Source organism: Talpa occidentalis, unplaced genomic scaffold, assembly GCF_014898055.3.
Source record: "Talpa occidentalis isolate TD23 unplaced genomic scaffold, MPIMG_talOcc4v2.1 talOcc4.6, whole genome shotgun sequence".
Classification (NCBI taxonomy): domain Eukaryota; kingdom Metazoa; phylum Chordata; class Mammalia; order Eulipotyphla; family Talpidae; genus Talpa; species Talpa occidentalis.
Window position 1 is genome coordinate 76940914 of NW_023604972.1, and position 19807 is coordinate 76960720.

Here is a 19807-nt window from a genome sequence, read left to right on the forward strand (position 1 = left end):
GGTGTCTCTGTAATTACATCTTTTGAGACAGAATCTGAGATACATTTGCTTTTCAACAAATTGTGTTCTAGAGGGAGCAGATGTGGACGGGGATACTGCAAAAGGTTAGTATGTGGTGCGTAAGTACAGTTGGATTACACCACATGGATTCACACACCTCCAATGTTTCTTTCAAATTCTAGTTAACTTCTAATCAGGATTAATATTCTGGCAAAATGAGGTAGCTAATTCAAAGAAAGTAAAATATTGTACTTAAAAATTTCCAGGAGAAACAGAGCATTAGATAAATCTGTGCTAAGCAGATCAGAGGTTTACTTGGAATTTTTTTCACCATGTTGGAAGTACCTAATACCTCCTGTTCATTTGTGGCACCGCTATGTTTTCTTTTTCTTTTTTTCAGCCTATGGAACAGTTTGGGTGTGTCTCTCTTTTACTACCTTAATAAAGGTGGTCCCTCCTTTACAACATAACATTTATTACATATCTTGACTTTTCTCATCTTGTCCGTTTTCCAATGTATTATGACAGAAAACAAATGAAATAGTATTATCAGTATTACCCAGGTAGAACTACCTCTATTACTTCATCACTGATTGGTATAGAGCATGCTTTTGAATACAAGTGCCCTGATATTTGGGCCTTTTCTTCCTTGCCTCTCAACTTTTCTATTTCCAGTGGGGGTTCAACATCTTCTGTGTGACCAATATAAAAACTGTGAATTAGCCTGTGGCTGGCACAACTGAAATAATTCAAGGCTTTTATTTATTGAGGATTTAAAATATTAAAAGAATCAATACCACCAAGAGAAGTACTTGAACAAAAATTGTTTTGGTTAGAATACCAAAATAAGGCAAAGCACTGAGCTTGCAGGCTTATTTTATAATCAGCATATATGGCATAATTTACTTGAATAATTAGAGCCCTCCCATTAGAAACTTGGTGAGTTCAACTCCTCAGGGAATGAATACAAATAGAAATTTGTGCAAACAACATCTCTGAGAAGAATGGGATACTCTCTCAGTAATGAGTATATTTGCCCTGTGTATTATAAGGAGACAGACTGATCTCATTAGTGAATAAAAAGGACTATATGTACAAATATGCATTTGATATATTTCTCTTTAAATTCTAAGCTGGCAGTCCCCAAAGACTAGTAGAATAACACACAGCTCCACTGACCATTGAAACGACTTTTAGTGAGGTATTTGTATTCACATAATCTAGGAAGTGACATTCTGATGGATTCACTAATTTCAACAAATATCACAGCCTATTTTCTGCAGTATGAAAACTGAGTCAGAATAATGTGTTTTCTTTCCCAACACAAACCAAAAAATGTTTTATAGCATTTTATTCATATATAGAAGAAAAAAGTAACTACAGGGAAATAATTTCCTGTGCGTCCAAAGAACTCAGCTCTTGAACTAATAAGGGTTTGGGTATCACCTCTGAATACTACCTATATGCTATGAAAATTAAAAAGTAAATAAATGGAAAAATATAAAAGTCTCTTGAAGAATATGATTTGTAAGAATATAGGGCATCCTTATATATTATTATTTGGAAAAAACAGATTAAACTTGCTAATAAAATGCTGTGTTTCCTTGCTAATAAAAATGCTGTGTTTCTAATCTTTAATTTGTTTCAATGTCTCCCTTTATCAACTCAGCTTAACTTCAAAAGGAAAACACGGTTCAGCTTCAGTTTCCATAGAAACCATTTTATAAAATGCAAATGCTAATAGTCTCATTCTATACTGCATCACATATATTGGTATTTGGAAATGTATTCTTAAAATGACACAAATTAATTCAATCACAGACATGTCAAACAACATGCCCAATGTCAAAATAACTCATTGTAGGTCTGATCAAATTGCAGTACAATTTTAATGAGCATTGCTAAATTATGATATTTAGGTTGCAAATACTGACTTTCTTATGAATATATATATGATTGATTAATCTAGCTATTTTAAATCACATGCAATATTTTCATATGAATCATTTAGTATAAAGATTTTAATATAAAAATCACCTTTCTTTCTTTGACTTAACACAAAAACAGAGACAACATTGGGCTGTTTTTTCTTAAGGCCACTTTGTTAGAATGAGACTTCATGAGACATATTCTATAAAATTTAAATACTTTCATATTATAGTTTACCGCATACATGAGTACATTTTTTCCCTTAAAAAGTTTGAATTCTACAATTTTGTAAATACTATTAGTGTAAGAATGTTATCTTTCACTTTGACCTAATACAATACATACGAAGAATTATCACAGTGATTTATTGTCATACAAAATATGAAGAATCAGAAAACTCTATAGGTTGCTAACAGAAAACTTCACTCTATTTTCTGTATACATTTATTGTCAGTAGGAGTATGTTTGCTTTAGCATTAAACTTTTAAAATATATCTAGATCAGAAATGAACAATAACACAAAGTACTATCTTCCAAGAAAATAGCAAAAAAAAAAAAAAAAATCCCAAAAAACAAAAACAAGATTGAGGAGAGTAAATTTTCAGTGCTACCACATGTAGCTCTGACAAACAACCATCAAACATTACCACCTCAAATACACAGAACAGAGGAGAAAATGTTTCTTAACACAAAATTACGAATGTATAAGACAGTAATCCCTCCTACCTAGCTGCAGACAGAAAAGAATGACTTAAGAGAGGCATGATGCAAGTTTAATTCTTAATTTCCTTTTTCCTGAACCTCAAAGATCATTAATGAGCACACATACAAATACACAAGAATATAAATGGCAAAAAGCCATTCTTTCAAAAGCAGCCTCACTGATAGTTTCTAATGATGATATTTGCACTTATTTGTACTATATATATAAAAGTTACAACATGAAATAAACTAGAATAAAGACAGAAAAGTCTAGTGGGACTAAATTACACTAATAAATTTTACTTTCAGAACTAAAGTGCAACAATTGACCATTTTCTCATGAATTATGCATTATTTAAAAACAGCAATGCATAAGGTTGGAGGCTGAAAATAAAACACCTATAATAGCTCAATAACTTTAAAATTTGGTTGCTTGTTTGGAGAACGAATACTTCTACAGGTCTGGTCACAGAAGTCAGCAAAGTCAGCATACATACCCTGTTCTAGCACTTCTTCTTGTTTTGGCTGCTGAAGTAAAGAAGTCTTATCTTTTTTCTCTGTTTCTGCAAAGAATTATATTATATACTTTGAATAGCTTATTGCATACATGCTAGCAACATTAACATATTGTTAATTGTCTTGTGTTTCATAAAAACAAGAGTATTAAGACTTTATAAGGTAGAAACGTTTTAATTCACAAAAATACTGCAGCATAACTACTCATTACAAGACTTGTAACTTAATAACTAAAGCAACTACTCTTTCCATAATTATACATAAATCAGGATTTTTCAAAATGCATTAATAAAACGGCTCATATTTTAAAAACTGAATTTAGTAATTTTAAAAGGATATATTAGTAAAATTTTAAGTAAATTTCATATATAACAATACATTAAACTGATTGCTTGCTAGGTGACCTTCTTTCACAAAATTTCTACTAGAAATAAGAATTTGCCCTGGCATGCTAAAATTGAACTTAAAAAACTCAGAGAAGTATCAGCATATTTCATTCAATAAAATAGGTTGTAAATTTTGCAATTTTAATCTAAAAAAATGACAGTCAATATGATCATTTTGCAGATGAACGATAAGTTAAAGAACAGTTCTGAAAGACCAAAAAGGCCAAGGCTAGCAATGCTTCATAAATCAAGAATTGTCCTTTGCTTGAAGAGGCCCATTAAATAGATAATTCGAGTATGTTTGGAGATGATAATAATTTTTACCGGCAAGCTGTAGTGCTCTTTAGAAAGGCAGAACAAGGATAAAATGGGGGAACTAAAAAACATGAACTAAATGAAGAAAGATCTATATATACGGAATTGGTTCCAAACTAATGTGTTTCATCACCAGTTGACATTTTTCTTTAACTGTCTTGATGGGGTTATCTGGGAAGGAGAAAGGCTATAAATGGTTAAGTCACATATATGGGTATGTGATTGTTTGACAGAGGATGATTTTAAATATTAACCATATAGTCAAGTGAGACACATAAAAATATAAAATACAATATCATATGTTATTTTAATTTAAATATCAATTTTACCTTTATGATGTCCATGCATCATAACCATATCAGACTTCACAGGAATTGGAATATTGGCCTCTGGTGGTATGGTTCTGAACATATCTGGAGCTACATTCTGTGTACAGATCATGAAAGAAACTGCATGCTTGGCTTCCATGTAATACATAATGTATAAGTTGCACATTTCATCACTAGATGTGCCACTGCAGGCAAAAAAAGAAGTAGACACAACAAATCAGCCATTCACATTAAACATATTCCTAACACAAGAAAAAATGCAGGCAGTCAATCTGTAAGCAATAGCTTCAAAGGTAGAAATATTGTGCATTTATTTTACAGTTTTCATTAAAACCCATCACAGTTTTCAACATTAAAAACATACTGTCAAAAGCACAGTGCCAATTAATAATGGAGTATCAGTATGCAGTCACTCCACGATATCACCAAATACTCTCAAATGGAAATGGTACTTGAAAGTAGGAGGCAGGTACTGTCTTTTCTAAATCTTTTTAGTCTTTAGTCTTTCTTCCATTAGCTAAAACTGATAGGTTTGGCAAGTACTTTTCTCATGGAAAGTCTTAATTATTTACCTAATAACAGCAAAATTCAGAACACTTCAGTTGAGACCGATATATTATATACAATCTTTTAAAAACACCTTTTTTCACTTAACGCCAAGTCTAGGATCTTTTGATGACTGCCTCATTATTCATGGGCAGATGTATTGAGAATCATGTGTTGATGCTAAGACATCACAAGCATATCCCTGGTTTCAGCAGGGATGGAAAGAATGTCTCAAAAATGATAACAAATGAAATCAGCATCTCTTCCAAGGGCTCAAACCCGAATGGGGTATTGCTGTCTAACTGAATGACTCAATGTTAAAAATAGATTTTAAAACTGTAGGACAGACTTTTCCCAGACTAAAGTTCCAAACAGTATAAACAAAGCTTATGAGTTTATAAAATATGTTTTCTTCCTTAATTTGCATGACTTACTATATATTTCATTCTTTTTACCATTATTAGAAAGGAATTATTTAGTATATGTTCACAAAATTTTATATGCCAAAGTAGTTGAGGCAAAGGAACATTTCTTTTTTGGCATTCTAGTTCTGACCATTTTTAGCAAGCTTACATTTATGAAAAAAATAAAAAGCTATGAAGTGTACTATTTGCTGTACAGAAATACTTCAGTGTTGGTTTTTCCAGCAATATCACATAGCACTCACTTCCTCTCCATAGCAACAGTAATGACATCAGGGAAGGAAAAAAAATAAAAATCTTTTCCAAACAGGGAGTGGTTTCTCTAAGCTCTGAAAATGTAGAGCCCCCATGAGACCGCAGGAATGAGACCCTGACACGGGAAACTCTGTCTGTGTGTCCAAAATCATTTGGCCTCTCACTCTCTGAAGCCGACACCTGTCAGTGTAATTGCCGCCCCCATGAAATATAAGCAAATAGTGAGGTGCAATCCCAAACAAACACCTGTTCGCTACACATATCTTCATGTCTCAAAACATCATTGCTAAGAATTACATTTTAATAGCCATACAAATGGTCAGAACATTATGTGCTATAAAAGAAAGACTGGTGCCAAAGTAATGAGCTACATTCCCACCATATGACCCTCCTCCCTCAGTTCAAAATGAGGATACATAATCAAGAGAGAAAATAAGGAAAAAGAATTGAAAATACGACTTCAGCTTAGAAGACCTTGAACCATGTTAGAGAAAGGAAAACCAAAATAATCAGACAAGTTGATCAAATTAATGATAGGAAAAAATAGTAAATTTATGCACGTGAAATATGCAATTAATCAAGGGACAGGATGACCCATATTTTATCTGTTTAGGAAAATCATGTCCATGTTAATTTCTAAACACATGATTTTGTGAGACAGTCTAATAAACTCACCGATATAGTGCACTTGAGGTACTTGGGTCAACGATACAAAATTGAGGTGACCATATAATTTATGAATCTTTGCTTTTGCAAAGAAATTTTCATTAAAAAATTTGCTGAAGAAAATTATAAGCATACTTTATTCTTTTCCACTTATAATTGAATTTGTATCCCAGGTAACTGAGCTCCTATTTGAACAGAGATACCATTATATACTAAATAACTTAAGACACAAATCATCCTTAGTTATCAGTTGCACAATTTGCTGATTATATTCTTTTACTAAAGTAAATTTGACTAAAATAAAATCTGACTTTAAACCAGACAAACTGCTTTATGTAACCCTAAGAGAGAATTCTGACACACCTACCCTTATTTTGCATAGAGAACACAGATGTAATTCAACTCCATCAATCTGAATGGTTACTAACCTAAGAAGCTATAGGGAGAGACTGTGTTCACACATCTGCTCTGGAGCCGTGAATGGCCCTTTAAACATTTCTTAATGCCAAGGTGACTAAAGATCCTAAATGAGACTGTTGACATCACCTTTATTCCAAAATTACAGTGTGCACTTCTTTCACCTTCTTGCATAATAGTTTTCATAGAATATAACTACTTCTTTTATATAAGTTGCATTCCTATCTCTTTTAAACTAGCTTGTTCAATATTTTTTTTAAGATTTATTTTATTTATTTATGCATATAAGAGCAAGGGTGCAGGCTAGAGGTGGGGGTGGGGTGTGGTGAGAGGATTCACCAGAGACAGAGTAGGGAGCAGAACAGGCAGACTGGCTGAAATACACTACTGAGGGAAGAAGCTGGTGAGACAAGTGAGGTCTGCTGCGCTACATGGGTTAAGGGGATCAAACTCCTGCTGCAGTGGTTGCTGATAGCTTCATAGTGCTGAGATCTAACCCCTTGCACCACCAGGGAGGCGCTATTTGTTCAATTCTAACAAAGTGCGGTGCGCCAGAGGCTAGAAGGTCCTCAATAAATGTGTGCTTTTTTTTGAGGGGGGAGAAGAATAAATAATCTATCTTAACAAATGTTTATAATTTATAGCATAACCTGTCAGACCTAATAGATCTTACTGCTGAAAAATGAGTCAGATCAATTTTATGAAATTGATTGATCTGTGGCATTTTGAGAAATATTTATTTCTATTTGTTTATCCTATTTTTATCTCTCTCTTCCTATTTTCATTGAGAATTATTATGTAAATATATTATTTCTTATTACAAAGATATATAATAGAGATTTAAGATGAAAATATAACCAACAAAGTTGACCAGATTACATATTATCTACCTGTTCTCAAGAATTAATTTAAAATTTTAGCACGTAAACTTTTAGGCAAATTAGCTAACTTAATTAGCTTAATTGACTGATTTAATTCTCTTTTTTTGTTTAAACTTCACTAAACATTTAAGATGAATTTAGAGATGTGTCATGTTGAATATAAAATATAAGGCAGTCAAGTACAAAATACTGCTTCTTCATAGATTAATTAGTACTATGTTGTCAGTCTAATCGTCAGTGCAACTTTGTCTAAGATATATTATTCATGTTGAATACTTTGAAAGGAATATATCTGGATAAAAACCATCGCCGATGGGTCACAGATGCTGTAGTGGTGGGAGAATTATGGGGAATACAGCTGAGGGGAGAAATCAAAACACTGTATAAAAATGAATAATGATGTAAGAAAAAAATAAACAAAAACCAACAATAGTAAAAAAAAAAAACCTCCATCACCATTAAGTATATTTAATAATGTCTTAATTTTTAATGGTTGTATTTTTTGATGAAAATCTATCCTAAGAAAAACAGTTACTACTTTTAAGTCTTGCCCATGCAAAATTTTTTTGAGTTCTAAAATTTGCAGCTTAATATCAGCTCAGACTGAGTGAGGAATTAAAACCACGGCCAGTCCACCACCATCAGTCTGAATTGTTGTATTTAACTTCTAAGCTTGTTTTCACAGACGCTTGCTTTCAAGGAGCTTGATGTTTGACTGTGAGTCATGGACCTGCACATGTAGAGAATTAAGCTGGTCAGAACCAAGAAGTCACAGAGTCAAGAAGACAGAACGGAGGGGCAGTTCAGATTATATTCAAAAGCAGAGTCTGTGAGCAGTTGCCTAGACTATGTTCAAAAGCAAAGAAGGGTCCATTAAAAATGAAAATCCTGTTATGCCTGTCTCCAGAGACAGACCAATTTACCACTTACAACCAGACTCTGCCACATCCTTAACTTCCATATTCCTGGCATTTTTTTTCTTTCTTCCTCTGCTCCTATCAAACTCCTCCAGATTGGAGAGACAGACTTGATCCTTGCTCCCTGTCTTTTTGTCATACAATAAACTTTCTTTTTTCAGAATTCAGTGTCATCAGATTGGCTTTTAAATGCATGGGCAGGGAGCCTTTTGCTCCCTACAAAAATCATTCAACTGAAATTCTTCCCAGTAAGTCACTGTTTCTGCAATTTTCCTGTAAGACCCAGTTTCCAGATGGCTACAGAATAAGGTTAAAACTTAAAGTCCACAAATCTTGCAGTGTACAGAGGGGCATCTGGATAAGTGAGATTTGTATTTAAGTCATTCTCAAACTCAGGTTTCAAGTCTGTGCCCAAAGAGAGTATGCAGGTAAGTTAGGGGTAGGGGGCAAGGGAAAAGGTGGTGAGGGGATGTAGTGTACCGTTTGATTTAGCAGACATCAAAATAATGCTTTTTCCATTTTTTTAGTTTTCTTTTTTACTGGTTACATTCTCAACTGTGCTTTTATACTGTCCTATGGAAATGGTATCCATTATTTCACAAAACAGAGAGGTACTGCTGTTATTACCTTTCTAAAACTAAAAAGCACATTAAGTGCTGTAAGAATGTTATGCATTATCATGAGAAATTTTATTCATGTTTAAATTCATTCAAACTTGTTTTCTTAGCTTATTATTCTACTGAAAAAAAATGCTTCTTTAGTAATAAATTAAATATTCAGAATATGGACTCATTCATTAACTTAATTTCATGTAAGTTCTTCCTATTTCATTTATATTACAAAATGGAATTTCCTGCAGCCCACATGAGATTTACAAAAAAGATAGATTAGTATCATTTTAGGGTATTATTTTAAAATAGAATGAACATTTTTATAAAGACTGGAGTTATTCTGGATTCATGAAACTGAAAGAGGCCTCAGGAGATCACTTTGGCCTCCCATCTGGCATTATAACAAGTCATTAATTTCTATCTTTCCCATTGCCTAACAGAAGATACTCAGAGTATAGAATATAGCCAAAGTCACAAGCTGCCCCCGCCTCACTATCCCCAAATTGTAAAGGACTTCTAAAGAAAATACTTCAACTGGGCCTCCGCAGTGGCGCAGCGGTTGAGCGCTGGGTTGCAAAGCTGCCCGCAGCCTCTAAGGCGCCAGTTTGATCCCCGGCTGCTCCCCGGCCACCGGAGGAGGGTCCTACATGGCGCGCAGACCTCTCCTGCCGCCCGCTTCTCCCCTCAGCAGTGTACTTGGGTCCTTCTGCCTGCTCTGCTCCCCACTCTGGCTCTGGTGAGTTCTCTCACCCTCCGGTGCTTCTGACTGTACCCAGTGCTTGCAGAAATAAATCTTTAAAAAAAAAAAGAAAATACTTCAACCTACTCCACATTGAAGTCATAAATTATACATTAATGTGTGGTAGGGAATTTTTCACTTCTTTGCTTACCTGTTTCAAACATAACCAGTAGCGGTTAAGTCCAGGATCTCTACACTAGCATAAAATGGAGAACAGCAGATCAATATACTCTCTGAATCAGGTTACTTTATGTATTTAAAGATTAAGAAATGAATTGTCAGACTATTTTGCTCAAATCTAATTATGTCTGCTTGATCAACCATTTTCTTTCTTTTTTTTTTTAAAGATTTATTTATTTATACAAAAGCTATGGTAGAGGCCAGAGGCGCAGGAGGGTAAGAGGATTCACCAGAGACAGAGTGGGGAGCAGAACAGGCAGACAGACTGAAAGCACTGCTGAGGGGAGTAGCGGGTGAGACAGGAGAGGTCTGCCGCGCCATGCAGGATTCTCCCTGGCCAGCCGGGAATCGAACCCACGTTGCAGAGGTCGCAGACAGCTCCATAGTGCTGCATTCAACCCGCTAGGCCACCAGGGAGGCCCAACCATTTTCTTACTATTACTATTTTTCTTACTATTCTTTCTAGTACCATTTCTTATAACACTGATTTCATTGCTTTTTTACAAGTCTTTTCTCCAAATTTGTGCAATTTATCCAAAAGCAAAACTGTTGATGCTGCTTGATATTTTTTACATCTGTTCTATGTTTAGCCTTAAAATTGATACCTATTAACATAAAAAACACTATTAGAGTAACATAAATATCCTATCCTATTGTCTCCCTTATTTATTTTACCTGATCAGTGCCTTTTCCCTTTCCCCTGACAACCATCAGCAAGTGTTGTCATCTTAAGAGTTATTTTCACTTCATCTAAAGTCCATTTCCAGAAGCCCAATTTTAGTAACTTCTCTTTGATCAAAACATAAATGATTTAAAACTACAGCTTCCAGGTAGAATCAGCAAATAGTTCATGACCTGGGGGCCTTCCTGTTGGTGCAGGGCTTAAAACTCAGTGCTCTCAAGCTATCACCAGCCACTATGGCCTGAGATTGATCCCCGGCCAGGGAGCTAACCCACATGGCACAGCAGACATCTCCTGTCTCATCCGCTGCTCCCCTCAGCAGTGTATTTCAGTAGATCCACCTGTTCTACTCCCCACTCTGTCTCTGGTGAATCCTCTCACCCTCCACACCTCTGGCTTACACTTTTGTTCTTGTATGCATAAATAAATAGAGACAAATCTTTAAAAAAAAATGTTTATAACCTGGTTAATATGGAAAGAAGGTTCACTGGGTCCTTTCTGACAAAAAAAAAAAAAAAATCCCACACATGACAACAGCTTTTATCTTTCATTTTCAATTTAGGCAAACCTTTTTTGAAACATTCCATAGTGCTCTGAAAATTTTACTGAGTGTTATAAAATAAACTCATTTCAAAAACGCTCAGTAATTTGAAAATGCTTTAAAAGTCCGGCATTCTCTTTTGTATAAGTGCCAAGAGTATTCTATGGACTAACAACTGAACAACTGAGAAATGCTGAATACACAGAAATATTAACAGGCAGGGAAAATTATGGTTGTGAGTAATTAATGAGCACCATTACATGTAGAACTGAAAGATTTGCTCAAATTTGAATATAGACAAAAAAGAAACACTTGTGAACAAAAGTTCATAATCACTAGGTTTTTCTTCATAAAAATGAGTCTAGGGAAGTAATATACACTATGTGGTAACTATAATATGAGGTGTGATACTGGAGTTCTTGAATAAGCAGAAAGAAAAGCAGCATGGAAAGATAAGCACACTTTCTGGAGTTTATCCAAATCAGTCAGTTTTAAAAGGATAAAATGCTATAATAGTTTGCTTTAACAGTTTGTTATAGAGGGAAAATGTGTAATTTATTCACAATTCACAAAGTTAAATGTCACCTATAATCATGTTCTACACCAATAATTTTTTTTTTAAATAGTGAAATTTCCAGAATCATACCCAATACGTGTGGCTTCTGTCCTTCCTTCACCAGTGAATACACATCTGGCTGCCAGTATATCACCAAAACTAACATCTACTGGGTGTTCCACGGGATAGAAAGCCTAACAAGAAAACAAATACAATGATTCATTATAATTTCCAGGAAAACCCAGAAGCACATGCTTTAATAACATGAGCCCTTGAGCATCCTGAGTAGAGAGAATGAAGACACACACACACACACACACACACATTTCACCATCATGTTTAGAACATAGTAACTGATAAGGAAACCAAGTTGAAATCTGTTTAAAAAGAAAAAGGAGATCACAAACAATTTAGATAACAGTAAAGGTAGATTTAGAGATGTTTAGATTCTAGAGAAATTTGCAAGGATTATATTAATATCTTTACTATCTGTTACTATCTGTCCATTAATATTTTTTTTTCTTTCACTATTAAACTAACTTGGGGAGACAAGCAAGATGGCAGCATAGAAGGCTGGGCTTGCCTACTCCAGACACACATACATTGGATGCAAAACAAAGACAAAACCCCTTGAGGGAAAAACGATCATCAACATATATAATAGGAGCATTAACCCTACTGAAAGAGGTAGGAAAAACTCTAACTGAACTTTGTTGAAAGTCATAAGGAGGCAGAACAAGCCATGAAAGGGAGGAATGGCTGCAGCACTGAGCCCCCTCCAGCTACTGACTCTGCACAGGCCAATGTCATCAGGTTCCTAAGATCCAGAACTGCACTAGATAAGGAGGTGCACGAGCAGGCACCCAGCAATGTCAAAATCCCAACAATATTTTCAAAGAAACTGAACAAGAAATATTGAAATTTATATGCAACCACAAAAGATCTCAAATTGCAAAACCTTAAGAAAAAAAGAGAGAAACAAAATTATGTTATCTGACCTCAAGTATTACTATGAAACAACAGTATTGAAAACTATATGATATTGGCACAAAAATTATACAAAGACCAATGGAACAGAATCAAAGTCCAGAAATAAATCCACGCATCTACCATCATATATGATAAAAATCCATGTCCATAAAATGGGAGAAAAGACAAGCTTTAATAAATGGCACTGGAATGAAATTGGATTACTTGCTAACACCATACACAAAAATAACCAAATGGATTGAAGATTTAGATGTAACACCAGTAACGTGAAAATACACAGAAGAAACATTGGTGATGCATGATATCAACAACAAAGATGTTTTTGATGACAACATCTAAAGCAAGGGAATTAAAAACAAAATAAATAATTTAGATTACCTCAAGTTAAAAGACTTCTACATAGCAAAAGAAAATACAGGATGATTAAATAGACCACTACTGAATGGGAAAAATATTTACACAATATATAACTGACAAAGGATTAATATCCAAGATATATATAAAAAACTCAAAAAAAATATAACCTGGTTAATAAATTAACAGAAGATATGAATAGACAAGTCACTAAAAAGGATATTCAGAAGGCCAAAAGGCAAAAGAAAAAATGTTCCTGTCATTACTAATTAGACAGATGCAGATTTTATTACAATGAGATACCACCTCATACCTATGAGAACAACACATAATAAAAAGGCCACCACCATGAAGTAATGCCAAGGATGCAGAGGAAGAGAAACCCTGTTACAATGATGGTGGGAATGTGAATTGGTACAACCATTATGGAAAGAAATCTGGATTTATCTTAAAAATTTTAAAGTAGAAGTATCATATAACCAGGCAATCCCAGGAATATATCCCTAGAATATGAAACCATAAACAAAAAACCCTTATATTCTACAATAGTCACAGCATGATTAGTAATAACTAGAACACAGAAGTCCTAACAGGCAGAGGATATCTTCTTCAAAAGATGAACGGGTCACATAGATGTGGCACATATATACCACAGAATATTACACAGCCAGAAAAAAGAAAAATGCAGCCATTTTTAACAAGATGAAGGGAATTTGAAAAAAAAAATATATGCAGCAAGGCAAAGCAAATTAGAACCATGAAAACAAACATTGGACAGTTCAATAACACATGAACTACTTGACATCAACAAACATCCTGAGGGTTCAGAGGTTAAGAGTGAGGGAGGTGGAAAGAGAAAGGAGACACAAGGAAAGGTGGTGGTAGGGAAATTAAAAAATTAAAAAATAATTCTCACCTGGGGCAGCTGGGGGCTCTGGCGTCCAATCAGTGACCACTGTCCATTTCTGACTCTGTATCCACTTACCACCTTACCTGTGATGAACAAAAAATATAATCATATAACATAAAAGGTAATAGAAAAATGAATTATTTTTATTATTTTTATTTCAAAATAAAATCTAAACATTTTCAGAACCCAAAATGCCAGGTATTTTAATCAAATACATACACAATGTCAATGATAAGCATAGAATTCTTTTCATTACGACAGGCTTGAGGGGCCTCCCTGGAGGCCTAGGGCTTAAGTCTTAGTGTTATCACTGCGATGGCTTGAGTTCAATTCCCAGACAGGAAGCTAACCCACATGGCGCAACATGTCTTCCCTGCTGCTCCCCTCAGCAGTGTATTTCAGTAGATTTACCTGTCTTTCTCCCCACTCTGTCTCTTGTAAATCCTCTTACCCCCACTCCTCCTACCTCTAGCCTACTCCCCAGTTCTTGTATGCATAAATAAATAAAAACAAATCTTTTTTAAAAATACAGATTTTAAGGTCAAACATAATTTACATTTTACCTGTATAGCATTATAGTAAACATTAGCACAATAGTAAACATTTGTAATTTAACATATAGCTTAAGGTTCTTACCTAAATGGTGAGTGTGAACTCTATAGGCAAAGACATGCATTGGATACTTTTTATAATGGCAGGATATGTCAGAATTCACTACTGTCAGAAATGAAAAGAGGAAAAAATGTCACTATTCAACTGGAAAATAACATTCTTGTCTAAAAGTATGGTAGGTTATTCACAAGATGGTAGGCATGGGAAATCTCTTATAAATAAACACACACTCATGTATTCTTCAGATATAAGCACTTAAGGGGTCCAGCTACTTTTCTGAAATGAGTTAAGAACTCCGTGCCTTGACATTTTTATTTCATTCATAAACAAAATGACCAGAGTCAAAATACTGTCAGTGCACTGAATTTAGTTTATCTTTATCATACTTGTTACCTTTGTTATCTTTATCTTATGAATTTAATTTACTACCTTTATCATATGAAGTTTATGGAGTTGAAAAAGCTTAAAATTGGGTTTTATTTTACTAGAACAAAAAGATTTTTGAAAATTGATTGCAAACACCTAAAATAGCCAGATTGACAGTTTCACTTGAGAAGGAACCATTGCATATACTTTTCCATTCTGAAGGTCTAACACATGGTTATAATAAATGTTATAAGTATGTTTATAACATGTTAGGTTATATATTATAATAAGAGAATGAACAGTTACAATGAGACCAAATGGGTGATAACTTAAAGAGATTCCCTATAAAAAAAATCAAAAGATTTGAATGATTGATAAATAATATCATTATTCCAACAGTTTTTATAAATGTAGGAGAGACAGCTGTTGTTAACCATTTTACAAAGTGGGGAAAAATAAGCTTAGTACATATAGATTCAAAGACTGAGTCAGTGTTGGGCTGTGGGTTTCATCATCTTGAATCTGGTATTCTCTGTAGTTGTTGATTCCACAATATGCTGTGCAGTTTGTCTTTGACATCAAAGAATGGTTGACTGATTTGCAAAATATTCTTAATCTAAAATAAACCTTAAATAAAAAATTATTCTTTTACTTACATAACCTACTACCGACCCACAGGTCTCAATTCTTAGCATCTTAAGAAAAGAATGGGGGAAAAAAAAAAAGAAAAGAATGAAAAAAACAAACCACTGATTTGGTATAATTAAAAAAAAAACTGATTTAAAATCCTAGGATAATATAGAATTAGTTTATTTTTCAGGAATTCAAAAACATCACCACTTAAAAAGTTTATTAAAAAAGGATACTGTAAATCTGTTCTTATACATTAGATAGTGAAGTTTATTACTCAATGTACTCACTGCTCAATAATACATTATGAAGGTCATTACTTACCTTTTTCTCCTGCTGGTATTACAGTGTCAACAGACATCATAAGGTACATGCCAGCAATTAAAGGTTGTCTGCAGAAAACAGTAATATTCATCTCAACAATTTGAAAAGTCAACACTATTAACTTGGATCAATAAGATACACATTAATACATTGTTCTAAATGATACATTTTGTGCCAAAATTAAAATAATATGGAAAAAGAGATGGAATATTTATTTTTTCATTGAAATTATTTTCTTGGATAAATAGCTAATTACACATTTCTCTGGAATGCAGAAGGCAGCAAGGACCGGAATCCTGCCAATAGCCATTGTGAGTGATACTGGAAGAGGTACCTTCCCATTGGAGACTCAACTGCAGCCTTTATGTGACACCCCAGAACCCAGCTAATCTGTGCTCAGATCCCTGATATAGGAAAGTGAGACACTAAATAGTTGTCATTTTAGGCCACTAAGTTTAGGGAAATTTGTTATACAGTAATAGATATTTAATCCAGTGTATTTCCCACTCTTAAGTTCTCAAAACTTGAAAGTTGTCATTCAGGGTAGGATAATTAGGAGTACTTACGGTACACGTGTGAGGTGTAAGGACACACCAGAACAGTCCTTGTGATTATCTGAAAAACAACAAATACAAATCTTAAAAAAGAAAATGTGAAAAACAGATTTGAAAGTAATATATAATTTAATAGCAAAAATTTTGTTTATTTTGTATGGTGTTTTATAGTTCACAGAGAACTTTCCTCTTTGTTAATCTGCATTTGATCTCCAAAATCTCACAAAACAACAACAGTGATCATTTCAAGCAGTCTATAGTGTTTCCTTGAATCATCAAAATGCCCAGTCATTTGCTTTCCTATACATGTTCTAGGTACTAATCAGAAACACTGGGAGTCTTTTCACCTTTGGCATGGATACTTCAGAGATCTTTTATAAAACTCCCTTCCCTTTTCTCTTGCCTTTCTAAATAGAAATAAGAAATTTTGATCAATCATGCAAATTTTCACTTCTACTGAAACTATCTCCCTGAGAGCTGAAGCTTGGACTTACTCATTCCTTCTATTCTGGATATGATAAATTCCTTTAATTTTATTCTAAGTAATTACAAAATTTTATGTCTCAGTTTTTATATTTTCTTTTAATATAAATAAACATTTTATAAATAATTGGATTTTTTTGGTCTTTGTTAATTTAATTTAATTTTATTTTTTAAAGATTTATTTATTTTATTTATACAAGCACTGGGTACAGTCAGAAGCACGGGAGGGTGAGAGAATTCACCAGAGCCAGAGTGGGGAGCAGAACAGGCAGACTCATGAAGTACACTGCTGAGGGGAGCAACGGGTGGCAGGAGAGGTCTGCATGCCATGTGGGACCCTCGCCAGTGGCCAGGGATCGAACCAGCGCTGCAGAGGCTACGTGCAGCTTCGCAGCCCAGCGCTCAACCGCTGCGCCACCAGGGAGGCCCAGTCTTTGTTAATTTTCGAAAAGGGATCTATAGTCAATCTCCTAAATCAATTTCAGTGAAGTGATATATTCATAATAATTTCAGAGAGTTCTTTCTTTGCATAATTTCAACTGAGTTTTAATGATGTAAGGAGGAAATAGTAATAATAAAAACAGTAACAATGATAATAGCCATCACAAGTTTATTTTGAATTTGTTTATGCGTTTAAATATGAAAAGGGTAATTGGGCACTATTTTCATCCATTAAAAAATACCTAGTTTTTGAGAACAAGGTTTCCTAAATGTCCTGCATAAGATGTAGTAAATATTCTTAGTCTGTAATACTTTCACAATGGTTAGAATTGACTTGACTCAGAATTACACAGATATCTTTCCTATTAAAAAAAATGGTGGAAAGAATATCATCCACTCATGCCAGATTTATTCTGAACTCCAGAGACACCTAATTAGCTAAGTTGATTTTAGAACAGGCGGACTGTCTGAAATACACTGCTGAGGGGAACAGTGGGTGAGTTAGGCAAGGTCTGCTGTGCCATGTGGGTAGCTCCCTGGCCAGGGATCAAACTCATGCTGCAGTGGCTGTGGATAGCTTCATAGGTTGTGTCTTAACCCCTTGCGCCACCAGGAACTGTTGTTTGGTTTTTCGTTACATCTTTGTATTGAAAACATCAAATGAATCACATTTTGACATCCAACTTGACTGACAATCTTTACTATGACTTAAAACAGCTAAATTGGAGACATTAATAAAAATATTAATACATTTAAGGGACTACTGAGGAAGTCTATCATCAAAGCTGATATGTGTCACCAAATTAAGAGTAGCAGGGATATCACTAATTATAACATATACCTATTGCCCAGTGTAATGCAACAATGCATCTTCCTGTTAGATAATGTAAGAATTGTCTTTTTATTCAAAGAAAACAACAAAAAAAATTAGAAACAAGTTTTTAATCTGAAGGCATTTTATAACCACACTTAAAGTTTTCTCCATTTGAAATCACACTTATTATTAGTTGATTGTTATTTATTTGCTTTCTATTTAGGGTTTTAAGAGTGAGGCACATTCTGGCCATTCAAGCAAAGACAGTTCTAGATTTTCTTTTGATCTTACATGTTTACTGACATGGCGGATCCTCTAAGAATGTCAGGGATATAATAAACAGCTAAAATTTCAAGTGGTAAAATGAGATGATCAACACATTCTGTGGGGAAAAAATACTGAACTCCTGACTTACATATAGTAACATGATGGTTTTAGGGAAATATAGATTTTAGAGACTCAAAGTTTGGTTTTTAGAATGTAAATCTTATATGGGTAGAGGACTGATAAATATACACAGATCTAAAGTAGCAGTCCTGTCTGTTTTACAAAAAGCTCCACAAATCAAAATAGAAGGAAAATTATTGAAGAGATTAAAAATCATACTAATCTCTACAATGGCCAAGGAATTTGTTTACATAATATTAGTCAATTTAACTCACTGAATCATCAAGAACAGGCATTTCTGAAATCTTAGCTGTGTGTATGTGATCATACAGATATTATGCTTTAAATTATGGATAACACTTTATCATCACTATTTAACCATAGATTGCTCAAGTTACAATTCTAACTGTATAACTTTAAGAAATTTTGTTATTTTAATGAATAAATGCACATTTTAGCAATGAAATATTAATTGAACAAAATTCTACAAGTTATCTCAAAGTTAATACATAATAAAGCATATTTACATACAAATTTTACATCATGAAAGTCTATTAGAATTCATACATCATTTCAAATTTGCTTTCTATTACTGCGAACGATAGTGATCTCTTCCGATACAAGTTTCTACAGTTTGACTTGAAGAGCCCACGTGCTTTCTTATACATACAATGAGAAGTTCCTGTGGGAACACCTTGAACTTCTAAAAAAAAGGTGCCCTGGGGTTGGGGGGTTGGGGCTTCTGGATCTACAGCTATTTCTAGAGCAAGTGGCAACTTTGGAGAGAAGCATATTTCAGCCTAATGTTTGGTGTAAAGATCATGACCTTTTAACTCCAGTGTGATCCTTGTCACAGTGATATATTATTATTTCCATAACCTCTATGCTGATCTTACTTTTGGTAAATGTAGAAACTTCAACTAGTTTTGCATATTTCACTGATGATTTCCAGCATGCTGTGACTTTGTCTGCCCTTCCATTGTAACACAGAGCTTGGATCACAAGAATTAATTCATTTCAATTCACTAGGCTATACATGAATCTGTCTCTGACATGCATCATCATAAAAATGGATGATACTTTAAAATGCTTATTATCACAAAGAAATACATCAGTGTTCTGATAATATTTTGCCACATAAAATGAAAAAACAAAACCAGAACTGAGATAGTTAAGAAATGTACAGGAAATGAATTCAGAACACCAAAATGATACGCTGGCTGAAAAAGTTGGGACAGATATATTCTATGTTTAAAATGGAAGTAAGGGGCCTCCCTGGTGGTGCAAGGGGTTAAGCACCGCACTATGAAGCAATCCGCAGCCTCTGCAGCATGAGTTCAATCCCTGGCCGG

The 19807-nt window shown here is 34.2% G+C and overlaps 1 protein-coding gene across 21 annotated transcripts in view; it reads right to left on the minus strand.

The window, feature by feature from the left end:
* PAM (peptidylglycine alpha-amidating monooxygenase) overlaps nucleotides 1-19807 on the minus strand; it is a 329113-nt gene that overhangs the window by 60054 nt on the left and 249252 nt on the right. For 20 of the 21 annotated variants that reach the window (XM_054688174.1, XM_054688177.1, XM_037530123.2 and 17 more), the window contains exons 8-14: nucleotides 16343-16391; nucleotides 15777-15844; nucleotides 14481-14561; nucleotides 13851-13927; nucleotides 11681-11784; nucleotides 4178-4362; nucleotides 3129-3194 (exon numbers count right to left, since the gene is read on the minus strand). In XM_054688174.1, coding sequence (XP_054544149.1) covers nucleotides 3129-3194; nucleotides 4178-4362; nucleotides 11681-11784; nucleotides 13851-13927; nucleotides 14481-14561; nucleotides 15777-15844; nucleotides 16343-16391 — 630 coding nt within the window. The remainder of the gene's footprint in view (nucleotides 1-3128; nucleotides 3195-4177; nucleotides 4363-11680; nucleotides 11785-13850; nucleotides 13928-14480; nucleotides 14562-15776; nucleotides 15845-16342; nucleotides 16392-19807) is intronic. The other variant, XM_037530112.2, reaches the window with a different exon arrangement.